The sequence below is a fragment of the Silurus meridionalis genome, chromosome 12, assembly GCF_014805685.1.
Source record: "Silurus meridionalis isolate SWU-2019-XX chromosome 12, ASM1480568v1, whole genome shotgun sequence".
Lineage (NCBI taxonomy): Eukaryota > Metazoa > Chordata > Actinopteri > Siluriformes > Siluridae > Silurus > Silurus meridionalis.
In genome coordinates this window covers 15,313,322-15,326,913 of record NC_060895.1, presented here as the reverse complement: position 1 = coordinate 15,326,913, position 13,592 = coordinate 15,313,322, and the positions used below count along the sequence as shown (strand labels likewise).

At 39.4% G+C, this 13,592-nt stretch overlaps 2 protein-coding genes across 2 annotated transcripts in view; one reads left to right on the top strand and one right to left on the bottom strand.

Annotated features, from left to right (window-relative positions):
• The window catches only part of cog6 (component of oligomeric golgi complex 6), a 78,879-nt gene extending 68,913 nt beyond the window's left edge, over positions 1-9,966 (bottom strand). The window contains 4 exon segments of the mRNA XM_046863178.1: positions 8,536-8,594; positions 8,709-8,780; positions 8,894-9,037; positions 9,747-9,966. Of these exon segments, the coding sequence (XP_046719134.1) occupies positions 8,536-8,594; positions 8,709-8,780; positions 8,894-9,037; positions 9,747-9,884 (413 nt within the window). The 5' untranslated portion in view covers positions 9,885-9,966.
• A 2,438-nt stretch (positions 9,967-12,404) lies between these two features.
• The window catches only part of LOC124394746 (LHFPL tetraspan subfamily member 6 protein), a 51,078-nt gene continuing 49,890 nt past the window's right edge, over positions 12,405-13,592 (top strand). The window contains exons 1-2 of the mRNA XM_046863179.1: positions 12,405-12,728; positions 12,948-13,471. Coding sequence (XP_046719135.1) covers positions 13,087-13,471 — 385 coding nt within the window. The 5' untranslated portion in view covers positions 12,405-12,728; positions 12,948-13,086. The remainder of the gene's footprint in view (positions 12,729-12,947; positions 13,472-13,592) is intronic.

The window sequence follows — 13,592 nt, the reverse complement described above, 5'->3', positions numbered from 1 at the left end:
CAAAACACAGGTGAGGTGTGTTTTTTCGTTTCCGTTCGGAAATTTCATTGATCTAATGTTATGTCACTCAGTTTTTTGGCTTGAAGTTTGTGAAACCTGGAAAAACCCAGGAAAAATTCATAAATAAGCCGCTTCGTTGTTTAAGCCGCGGGGTTCAAAGCGTGGGGAAAAATGTAGCGGCTTATAGTCCGAAAAATACGGTAGTTATAATAATTTTTAAAAAATACAATAAAATAATAAAGCTCCATAAAAGCTTTTACAACTGAAAAATGACCAGTGGGAAATTGTGCAGTAGATGTAATTTTTTTAACAATGACGTTTTTTATAAACATTTATATAAGCCAGTGTCTCAAGAAATTACAAAGATACACTCAAGTCTTAGAGGAAAAACAAAAGTTTAAAAGTTAATAAGCAATAATGTGCCTGCTTTGGCTATATTTTGTATTATAAGGAATAATTGCACATCATTCACTTTATCTGAAACCCTGGACTGTCACTTGATCATTGTTTTGTAATTATTCATAGATCATTAGTTATAGAGTAAAAAATAAAATTATGATTTTGATGATTTAAAAAAAAGCTTACAAGAAATTATTGACTATATTAACTGACATAAAAAAAAAAAACACAAATTTAAACAAATTTTCATTTAAGCTAATGAAGGTCTCTTTCGGCGTAACTTCCGCTCAAATGCACACGCAAACATAAAGACGAAGTACAAGCTAGGGGCCATTCATGGACAATCAGTGCTACCAGGTGCTTGCTTGTTTGCTTGTCCTCATCCTTCTTTATTCAGGGTTTGTTTTCCTTTCATCACTAGGCAGGGCTGTTGTGTTCTTTAGAGAACAAACGATGCTATGGCGTTGAGTGATAGAGAGGATGTGGGAGGCAGACAGAGGGCACGAGGCACTTTCTCATCAAGACATGATTCTCATTTGTCACTAAAACCAGGCTTGTCTGAGAAGCATTCAGGTGACACACACTGCTTCTAAATGAGGTAGGAAGGAACATAGGAGCATTTTTAGCGTTTTCTCAGAACGGAGAAAGTCTGCCACTAGTCTATCACCTCATTCTATCTAAAGAACTTGAAAACCAGACCTTCAGTAAGAAGTAAGTAGAGAGAAATTAGATATTTATTTTTCCTCCATCTAAAATGTCATGTCAAGCTCTTGACAGTACGCCTCAAGTGTTAGAGAAGTAAAAAAAAAAAAAAAAGGTTAGCATTTGTCTATACAATGAATTCCCACAAAAAGAAGCACATAGATAACCAAAGGTCAGAGGGGGGAGATTTCCAGACTGGGAAAGCTGACACCAGTAGTCTGGGGTTAAATATTTTATATCCTTTCTTTATATCTGTTCTTTCAATTTTCTCCCAATAAGTAAAAGTGCATCCTGTGTCCTTGTCTTGTATCTCCCACAGCTTTCTCTCTGTGAGATATATGAGAAGTCAGGCAAGGTTACAGAGCAGCTGGACAGACAGGGATGCTCCCATCTGGCCGAGTGCATTGTAGACTCACTGATGAAAATGTCACTAACACCGAGTTGCTCCCAAAAGGCCTGGGGGACAAAATGACAACGCCAACAGGCCCACTCTATATTTATTAAACAGTTGGATTCATTCAGGAGACTTTTCCCTGGATAACACAAATGCTATTCGAGTATTAAACACGTTCTCACAAGATATTAGCAGAAAGCGAAATTCGATTCTTTATACACAACACAACACAACAGGCATGCTTTGTTTTTCAACCCTAAAATGTCTGCAAGATCTGTGGAAAGTCTAGGACAGAAGTGTAATATGATTGACAGGAAATCTTATTTAACACTGCATCTATTCAATTACTGAATCTCCTAGGATTAGGGCAATCACAATTATTACATTCTTGCTGATTGTTATTGTTATTCATCTAATTTATATTCAATTGTCATTTCTGTGAACTTCATAAAATTGTGCACACGCCGAATGTCATAGCCATTTATTAACAGCATATCGACATGGAAAGGATTAATAATAATAAATGTTGCAGTAACAAAAACAGGACTTGGCTTTAGAATACACAATATGGTTTTAACAATAGAATTTATAGATATATTTCAATGAAGCACTGGTCAATTGAGTATCGGAACAAAGTCTATACATTTTCTATTTGTATCATTGATTTTATGCCGCACAGTAGACTGCTACTGGTGTGTCTGTGATGTTTTGTGGAATTTAGCAACAGAAACTCAGAGGTGTGTGGACGCTGTATCAAACCCGTGTGTGGACCCTGTATTAAACCGGTATGTGGACGCTGTATCAAACCGGTATGTGGACGCTGTATCAAACCCGTGTGTGGACCCTGTATCAAACCGGTATGTGGACGCTGTATCAAACCAGTATGTGGACCCTGTATCAAACCGGTATCTGGACGCTGTATCAAACCCGTGTGTGGACCCTGTATCAAACCAGTGTGTGGACCTTGTATAAAACCAGTGTGTGGACCCTGTATAAAACCAGTGTGTGGACCCTGTATCAAACCCGTGTGTGGACCCTGTATCAAAACCAGTGTGTGGACACTGTATAAAACCCGTGTGTGGACCCTGTATCAAACCCGTGTGTGGACCCTGTATCAAACCCGTGTGTGGACCCTGTATAAAACCAGTGTGTGGACCCTGTATCAAATATAAACTCAGTATCAAATCAATTTCAGTTTTGTATCAAGTCAATTGCAACCAAGTATCAAGTCCATATCGAGTACGAATCATGTCAATCTCACTTTCAAGTCAGTATTAAATTAATATTAAATGTGTAAAATCAGTATCAAATGGCTATGGTATCAAGAAAGAATCTGAACTGAATCAGTATCAAATTAATAGCAGGCATCAGTCAATACATGTAGATTTAATGTCAATGTCATATTAAAACACATGCTGCCTTAAAGCTTATGAATGAACATAAGCCTAATTTTAATTGTATATTTAATTTAGGGTTCATTTAAAAAAAATACCATACTCTGAGGTCAGGGTTTTTGAAGCATGGAACATCCAGATGCCCATCACATCTGTGTCAACATGACAGTGGCAGATGTGCCACAAGGTCAGAAACGTAGCAAACCTGCATTGCTCAGCTCCAGCAGTCACTTTCTGCACACCATCGCATTCAGCCTTGTTCTATCACTCAGACTCTTACAATCAAACCCCCTGTGCATAAATCACTCTACTTTTCTCTCACCCAATCCATCTCTCTTCCTCACTGCAGTGTGCCAACGTTTCATCAGGGGAGACATTCTGCTGAGCGCTCCTGTCACCTCCACCATCGCGTCTCCCTCTAATCAATTATGCCCAAATGAGTTTTATTGGCAGCCCCTCAATGGCCATAAACAACTGTGTGCTACTAGCAGGGGTCATAAAGCTGAACTGCGGGTGGTGAAAAGCGAATACATAAGTTGATTCATCACTCTGCACCACATCCTCTCCTCATTGCCAGGGGCAAGCGTTGTTGTCTCTCATACCTATCGTAGGCTACAATCAGTAGAATTCACAATGAGCAGCCTACAAGAGATACGACACTATTAATTACACATGCTGCACTGAAGTGCGACAAGAATAACACTCGAAGAAACGGCTTATGAATTATTCATAGGACCTCATCAAAAGTTGCATTTCTAACTTATCTATAAATCTATGGACGCTCATTTATATTCTTCAGATGGAACACAGAGAGGCAGAGCAAAGACCCGCTTAAGATCTGACAAATACTTGACAGAGGTTAGAAAAAATGATAGATCAGGTAGCAGCAAGAGTGGTAAAAATAAATTATAATAACTAAATGAATACATAAAATACAAATACCAAACTGCAGAAATAAAAGGTTCATTTAGGCTGTTTAAAGCAGGGAACTGAAGTTCACTCGAAGAGCCTGAAACACCCACCTTTTATAAACTAGTCTTCATGCTTCAATAGGAACTGATAATGAATGTTTAGTGAAGCAAAGGGAAGGTCACTGGTAATTGATTATAATTAATTTTTTCATAAAACTGCAGTTTCTGGATAGGCTTCTTAAAGCTGCAGTATATCAGCAAACTGAAAAACTTGATTTCCTTTCCATTTGTTAAGACGTCTACAGCTATGTAGCTCCAGACACAGCAAGCTTTGTGTCCTGACACCTTACTATAATATATCCGGCATTAACGTTTTCAGCTATTTGTGTTACAGTAGCTATACTGTGCGATCATAAGAGATGAGCCAGCTTTCAAACCTCACATGCATCAGTGAGCTTTGGGGGCTCATAAACCAGTCACTTCTTTGGACCACTTTTGGTTGGTACAATACTAACCACTGAATACTGAGAACACCCGCACCCAAAAAGACCTTTGTCTGCAAGCCATCCCAATGAAAGGATTGCCACACACACACACACACACACACACACACACACACACACACACACACACACACACACACACACACACACACACACACACACACATAACCAGACTCACCTATTTGCTATTTTTGCACAAATTGCTGCTAAACCAATTCAGTGTTTACATGTATTCATTTTTATACAGAGAAATCCACCTGCACTAACACAAATCTTCAGTGCTGCAATGTCTCACTGTATAATGCTGTTTATATTTGAACTAAAGGTTTATGTTGTGTGCCAGTTAGTTGTGAAAAACTGAGATTGAATATGTTTTGGCTAGGTTTATGCAAACCTTTGTATATAGCGTGTAACTGTAAATGACAGAAGCGGGGCATTCAGTATTATTTATGTTTATAATACCGTAACAAATCTGCATATGACCCTCTGTTCCACAGCTCCTGAAGTTGATTGTATTGATGGTGGGAGGTTGTGATGGCTAAGCGTGCTGTCTGTGGCTTCTAAGAAGCAAAATGTTTTATGCACGGCCTAACGGAAAAACACGGAAGTTTATATTTACCAGCATCCCTGAGGATTTCGGTCTCAGCTTAACATCTTATGAGGGCGAGCAGATATTTTTGGCGAAGCTGTAGGATTGGTCGATTTTAAACATTTAGGCACCGAAAATGGAGAGGAATTTAAACAGGAAAAATATATATAGTGACAGCAATTGCAACGTATATATATTTTAAAAAGGTCAAGTCATAACTTTGTTGCGGAGACTCCACTAAGCAAGTTACTTCCTGTTGAACTTGTGTTATGACAGCTATAAAACTGTCCCTCCCCACTTTCTCACTAAAGAACAAAAGCTAGTCATGTTACAGAAAAACCAAAAACCCAAAGAGTTCTGTACACATACAGTGAGAAAAATAAGTATTTGAACACCCTGCAATTTTGCAAGTTCTCCCACTTAGAAATCATGGAGGGGTCTGAAATTGTCATCGAGGTGCATGTCCACTGTGAGACATAATCTAAAAAAATCCAGAAATCACAATGTATGATTTTTTAACTATTTATTTGTATGATACAGCTGCAAATAAGTATTTGAACACCCGTCTATCAGCTAGAATTCTGACCCTCAAAGACCTGTTAGTCTGCCTTTAAAATGTCCACCTCCACTACATTTATTATCCTAAATTACGTGCACCTGTTTGAGGTCGTTAGCTGCATAAAGACACCTGTCCACCCCATACAATCAGTAAGAATCCAACTACTAACATGGCCAAGACCAAAGAGCTGTCCAAAGACACTAGAGACAAAATTGTACACCTCCACAAGGCTGGAAAGGGCTACGGGAAATTGCCAAGCAGCTTGGTGAAAAAGGTCCACTGTTGGAGCAATCATTAGAAAATGGAAGAAGCTAAACATGACTGTCAATCTCCCTCGGACTGGGGCTCCATGCAAGATCTCACCTCGTGGGGTCTCAATGATCCTAAGGAAGGTGAGAAATCAGCCCAGAACTACACGGGAGGAGTTGGTCAATGACCTGAAAAGAGCTGGGACCACCGCTTCCAAGGTTACTGTTGGTAATACACTAAGACGTCATGGTTTGAAATCATGCATGGCACGGAAGGTTCCCCTGCTTAAACCAGCACATGTCCAGGCACGTCTTAAGTTTGCCAATGACCATTTGGATGATCCAGAGGAGTCATGGGAGAAAGTCATGTGGTCAGATGAGACCAAAATAGAACTTTTGGGTCATAATTCCACTAAACGTGTTTGGAGGAAGAAGAATGATGAGTACCATCCCAAGAACACCATCCCTACTGTGAAGCATGGGGGTGGTAGCATCATGCTTTGGGGTGTTTTTCTGCACATGGGACAGGGCGACTGCACTGTATTAAGGAGAGGATGACCGGGCCATGTATTGCGAGATTTTGGGGAACAACCTCCTTCCCTCAGTTAGAGCATTGAAGATGGGTCGAGGCTGGGTCTTCCAACATGACAATGACCAAGCACACAGCCAGGATAACCAAGGAGTGGCTCTGTAAGAAGCATATCAAGGTTCTGGCATGGCCTAGCCAGTCTCCAGACCTAAACCCAATAGAGAATCTTTGGAGGGAGTTTAAACTCCGTGTTTCTCAGCGACAGGCCAGAAACCTGACTGATCTAGAGAAGATCTGTGTGGAGGTGGGCCAAAATCCTCCTGCAGTGTGTGCAAACCTGGTGAAAACTACAGGAAACGCTTTGACCTCTGTAATTGCAAACAAAGGCTACTGTACCAAATATTAACATTGACTTTTTCAGGTGTTCAAATACTTATTTGCAGCTGTAACATACAAATAAATAGTTAAAAAATCATACATTGTGATTTCTGGATTTTTTTTTTTAGATTATGTCTCTCACAGTGGACATGCACCTACGATGACAATTTCAGACCCCTACATGATTTCTAAGTGGGAGAACTTGCAAAATTGCAGGGTGTTCAAATACTTATTTTCCTCACTGTATATATATACACACATACACACACACACACACACACACACACACACACACACACACACACACACACACAGTGGAACCTTGACACTCGTGACCTCGATAGTTCGCAACTTTTCATTTGAAACTGGACTAAGAGTAACTCCCGAAAAATCTGATAGTTCGCGAAAAGCCTCGAAAGTTCGGAGTAACATTTCAAAACAGAGTTTGTATCGATAAATTACATAAAAATGTTTGGAAAACTATTTTATTATTGTATTATTCATTTAAATAAAATATTTAAAACCAGTAATTCACAATTTATTAATTTTTTGTTGTTATTCACAACTTTTTCTGCTGAAACAGTTGCGACCCCTGGAGCATTAACAGTATTAACTTCTTCAGCAGTTTGAGCTACAGTAACTCGTCTGTTGGATCGGACCACACAAACCAGCCTCTCTCTCCACGTGCATCAATGTGCCTCGGCCCCCCATGACCCTGTAGCAGGTCCACCACTATTCCAGACCACTTTTGATAGATACTGACCACTGTAGACTGGGAACATCCCACAAGAACTGAAGTTTTGGAGATGCTCTGACCCAGTCGTCTAGCCATCACAATTTGCCCCTTGTCAAACTCACTCAAATCCTAATGCCTGCCTATTTTTCCACCTTCTAACCATCAACTTTAAGGACAAAATGTTCAGCTGCCACCTAATATATCCCACCCACTAACAGGTGCCATGATGAAGAGATAATCAGTGTTATTCTGTAGACTGTAATAACATGCACCATCCTACAGTCCTTTGAATCCTACACATTAATTCTCTTTATGCTCCATGAAATGCCAGAACTATATTAATTATGAATAATTATGTCATTAAAAGAGAAAGTTGAAATGAAAGAACAAAACAACCGGGTGCTTTATAGAGCTTTCTACTGAACAACACGCAAATTAATGAGCAAATCCCAAGCGGGCTCTGTGCTAAAACATTTTAAAACTGCTCTAAAACACTACCTCCAAAGTCTGTTCTCGAGATTTACTTCTAATCCTATTACAAACTGATATACGGTCTTTTCATTTCCACTGGCAGCCGATTCGATTTACACAAAGTCATCTGCAACAGTGTTCTCGATAATGAATTTGGTAATGAACTTGATCAGCTTGCACTTTACAGCACCCTAAACAGCCTAAAATAAAAGTGTGTACCCTCAGCAGATTTAAGCTCCTCATGCATATGCTAGTAGCATGCTGAGAGATATCAAGCTGTAATCCTTTGTTTGCAATCAACCTTCCTGAGACAAGGATCTTCTTTTGATTATTAGTATATGCAAAAAGCTTAGATTCAAAAGCAATGACCTCTGTTATGAATAATCTTTTTAACACATTGTATCAGAAAACAAAATACTGAGTATGGTGTCAATAAAATCTTCTAAATCCAGGATTTTTTTTTATATAAAGGCAAAGATTTTTGCTATTAAGGCAATATAAAGTCAAAGTATATTAAAAAACAAAAAAATAAACAAAGCAGCAGAAAAACAGGTACTATTTTAGATAGATAGATAGACAGACAGACAGACAGACAGACAGACAGACAGACAGACAGACAGATGCCACACTATTGCTAACTTCCAAACAGTAAATATGTTGTGTCTGACTGTAGTGTGCGGATCCAATCGTTTGCGGTATTTAGCATTTTTTATTCGACTTACTTTTCTCCTTGTAGTTTGTTGGTTTTCAATATCAGGTCTTGGGTTTGCTCCTTGGCTGCCTATGAAAAGGAGCAGCATATTATTGTGTAAACTACACAGCACATCAAAACAACATAATAGTGCAAATTATATCATTTTGGCCACAACTGCTGCAGATCGAAACAACAGTATACCTTTAATCTATTAGTCATTTCTTCACAACAGCAACTCATGGCTTGGACATCTTCATGTATACTCTCCAGCTCCTTAAAAAAAATAAATGAAGATCAAAATTAAGGGATACTTATATGTAATGCATATAAATGTTCTCAGTACGAATGCAATATCACCATAAGAGACCAGGTTAAGCACAACACACCTCTTTCACATCTTTGAATATCCGCACAAATTCTTCATTGATGGATAAACTGCGCCGCTCGATGTCCCCTCGCAGGTTTCTCCGTGTGCGGAGACTGTTCTCAGTGAAGAAAACCGACAAAGACTTTAAAGCCTCCAGCATCTCCTGGAATCGAAGAGAAGAAGCAGGTGAAGTTTAATATTTAATACAAATAAAAAAAAGCTCTCAGGGAAAGGATTAAGAAAAACGTGTGGTGGATAAAGAAAATCATGTGGTGAAACTAACAATGCAAAAAATGAGAAATTCATCTATAAGCACAAAAAAAAGAAAATGATGTACAATACAGAATGTTCTTATTTTCTTTTAATTTAACAAAACTCTGATTAACATTGTTCATTAACTACAGTAAGTCACACACACATCATGCACATAATAATAATAATAATAATGTCAGAAGAAGAAGCAAATAAATAGTTATTTATTACTTATATTTTTATATTAATCATTATTTATACTTAAAAAGGCAAATGCTATTTAAAATTAATAATGTAACATTAAAAGGTAAACAAATTACTATATAAAAGAACAACGTGCCGTAAACGGCCACATTATAGAGTCATGAGGAGAGATTTTTGTTTTGTTTGAGCTGAAATCTACTTTCATGCAGTTCTGTCGAGTTAAAGAGAAAGCTAGCTTACTGCTTAAGTAATATTTATTTAATATGTTTTCATTAAACCTGTTGATTGTTAGTAAAATACAGACATTCAGCACTTATGCATTAGTAACAGTGTAACTTAAGCACGATTAAGATTAGATTGAAACACCTGCTACATAGCGAGCTAGCATGTAAGCTTTGAATAAACTTGTCTCTCACCTTGTCATTATCCAGCCTGGTTTCCAAAATCTTATTAAGCTTCCTTGACAGTGGGTTGTTAGTCTGAGAAGAAACATTCCCGCTGTTTGGGGTCAGACTTGAGCTGTCAGATAAAATTTCCACTTTAGTATCTGCCATTTCAAAACAAACCACGTCAACTACCAGGAAGCTGTTTTGAGCATCGCGGATTTCCGTCCCCCTGCTACACGGAATACTGAACAAAAAGTTCCGGCCCGGGAGCTACCTAAAGTCCATATAAACACCAGAAAAAAGATTTTCCTAATGAACATGCTAGTCTTGAAAAACAATAATATTCCTATATTTAAATGAAAGCTATTAGAAACTATAAACATTTGTAGAGTTAAAAGGGCAACACATTAGTCTATCAGGTATTATTACTATTTTACAGGTTTAGTTAGTGCACAGTTTTTGTCTCTAAGCGTTCCTGCTGTATTGACCAGTTTTTCACCTGAAAACACGCTGGTAAATGGATTGACAATGTAATTGCTTCTAGGTGTGTGTGTGTGTGTGTGTGTGTGTGTGTGTGCCTTTTGGTAGACTGACATCCCTTTAATGGGCTCAGTGTTCCATGGATAGGCTGTGGGTCCACAGTTCACAAAGACCCTGAAGTGATTATCAAAGTAATGTATAAATAACAAAAAACATCACGTGTTTGACAAATCAGCAAGTTAAAATCAGTTTTAAAAAGGACAGACATCCCCCAGGATCAGGGCTGGCTTAAGGCAAGGCCTCTGACAATCATTTAGTCAATTTTATTTGAAAGATACCCTGCTACAATGTCGTTATACTCACCCGGACTCACCTCTGCACATAAACTTCATAGTGTGAGGAAAGAGATGGATGTCCTTGACCCTGAAAACTGCATTACACCAAAATGATCAAATTACAAAAAGACTTCTGGAGAAAAGGTTCAGGTAGAAAACAGGGATATGGCTTATGGTGTGCAGCAGCTTTCTGAATAATTCACAGCAGTGCATCCCTTTGTGTAAACTCTAGTGCCCTGGCATTCACCCTCGTGCTATATCTCCTCCACTCAACAAACAACACCTCTCTGGTGTATCTTTAATCCTGCTACAGATTGCTCCTGCTTTATGGAATGTTTAGTTCTGATCTATGATCATGCAAGTCGTATACTGTAAAAAACAGTATAAGCAGGATTATATATTCACTCCCCATGTCACCGCTGTTGCATTTTAGAAGGAACCTAAAGCAATTTACAACAGATGGTCCATGACAAGTCCAAGTCATAGCAACTGATGTTAATCAAAGTCAGGGTTAAATGTGTTGATTTTCTATGAATCAGTAAAATACACAGTCAGCAGACCTAAAGCTTAAGTACTGTACTAGTTTTATTAACTGGCATTTTTAATATATGAATGTAGACTCAGGTGCACACATTAATGTCTATCTTATTATACTCATGAGGACCTCACATTTAAAGAATTATTAGTCCAGCAAGTTAATTAAAGCTGCCAAGGTTAGGCTTCTGAGTAAGGGCTTTAACCATTTGTGCCCCAAGAGTGGCATATAGCTTTCTAACAAGCAGAGAAATACATAGAACATACTTTCATTGTGCTTTAATAAATTCAACGCTTTAATAAAGGCAGCAGATAATTCCATGCTAATGCCTAAATCTAAACCTAACCTTAACCTTGGTAACCAAAAGGAACCCTTTAGACAAGCAGAACAGGTTACACACAGAGATCAATTCATATACCTGATTCCTTTTATCTGTTGTTTTTTTTTTTTTTAGCAAATTAGGGTTTTAAGTATTAAGGTAGGTTTATATGTTCTTGTGCTTTTATTACTGTGTTTTTTCTTATATATTTATAGTCATTCTATTTAGTCATAAAGTGAGTTTAAAATAGCTTAAATATCATACATAATTACATGTCAGTCCTTTATAGTAGTCATTTATAAATGTATATTCTCTCACTTTTTTAATTTTTTTGGCTCAACCAGGAATCACAACTTGAGCGGTGTAATGACATAAATTAGGCGTCATAGTCAGTTTTGTTTCAGGCCTGGGCATTATGCCCACCATGTTGAGTAAAACGCAATCATTCTGTGGAAATGTTCTACCCTCAAAGGAGTTAGCTGCAAAATGTGTGTCTAGACTTTATGTGTGGGGGTTTATTTATCCCTTTATGGAGACCAAATGTCCTAGTGGTGACAGGAATACATGATGAGTAAACCTTGTGGAATGTTCTTTTCCCCAAGAATAAGTTAAAACCAAAACAATTTTTTTTTTCATTGCAAAAAAATTAACTTTTTAAGATTGCTCAAGGATGCAGCTAAGATTGGAATTATTCCCTAACATTACTCCATACACAAATGATTTATAGAATAGTTTAATAGTAAAACCATAAATTTTGTGTGTGTGTGTGTGTGTGTGTGTGTGTGTGTGTGTGTGTGTGTGTGTATTCAAATAGAAATTAAATAAATGACAGTTTTGACTTTTTGGAAGATGTTTTGGGGACAAATGTTTTTGCTCTGGTTGGTGAAGGTAAGGTATAGGTTTAAGGGAAGTGTGGCATTGCATTCATTAACTGCATTAAACAGCGTAATTATGGAAATACGGTCCTCACATGCCTGTGTGCGTGCGTGTGCGTGTGTACGCGTGTGTGTGCGAGTGCGATCTGGCCCATCCTTCTAGGCGGAGAATCACGCGCACGCATCCCAGAGTGTAGACTTTTGCGCTCGAGCTTCACTTTTCCCGGAGCGCGCGAACTAATCGCTGAGAGATCTCGGGATTTGATCGAGGAACTGGATCCCGGATCTGAAGCTCGGTTATATTTTGATGCATTAAATAGTAAAAGAGCACACGGGATTCCCAGCAGCACGGATTGGGAAAACTTTTCCTCGCTCGCACCTGAAGCACCGGATCTTAGTTTGGATTCAGGATCTGGGATATGCGAGCGCTGGTCTGGACTTGAGACAACAGGCGGTGCAACTGATCATGTAGGTATCTGATGATCACTAGTAAATATTTATTGCACCGATTACTATAAATTCATAATCGAAGTTCATGCAAACGCACAGTGGTTATGGATGTATCTCTATTTGTGCAATAATATGAATACTGCGTGTATCTTTTTAACTTCACACATAGTTAGTAATAGACATGAAAGTGTACAAAGTATGGAAAGTGATGTATACCTTCCTCTGTGTGTGATACAGTAGGAGACTGAGCTCTGTGCGTGGAGAACCATGGTGGAAAGCGCGTGGGGATAGACCGAGAAACAGCAAGAGGACACCAGGTTTCTCGTGCGTGAGATCTCCGGGACGTGGGAAGTGTTGTTTGATCATATCGAAGACCATGGCGTCCAGTTTGACGTGCGCGGGTGTGGTGTGGTCGCTCATGTCTCTGTTGAGCGCCGCGGCGTGCTGCGTGGGCTTCTTCATGCCCTACTGGCTGCTGGGGTCTCAGATGGACAAGCCGGTGTCGTTCGGCACGTTCCGCCGCTGCTCGTACCCGGTACGCGACGAGGCCAGTCAGGCCACGGTGATGCTGGAGCAGTGCGGCCGCTACGCGTCGTTCCAGGGCATCCCGAGCGTGGAGTGGCGCATCTGCACGGTGATCACGGGCACCGGCTGCGGTCTGCTGCTGCTCGTGGCGCTCACGGGGCTCATGGGCTGCTGCGTGTCCGAACTCATCTCCCGCACCGTGGGCCGCGTGGCTGGAGGCGTGCAGTTCGTCGGCGGTGAGTAAATCACGAGCTGCTCACCTGTGTGACTGATCTGTGCATCACATCTGCAGTGTTACACTGAATCTCAGGTCGAACAGAAAAACAGTAGGCATGCGGTACATGTGCAATCCACAGC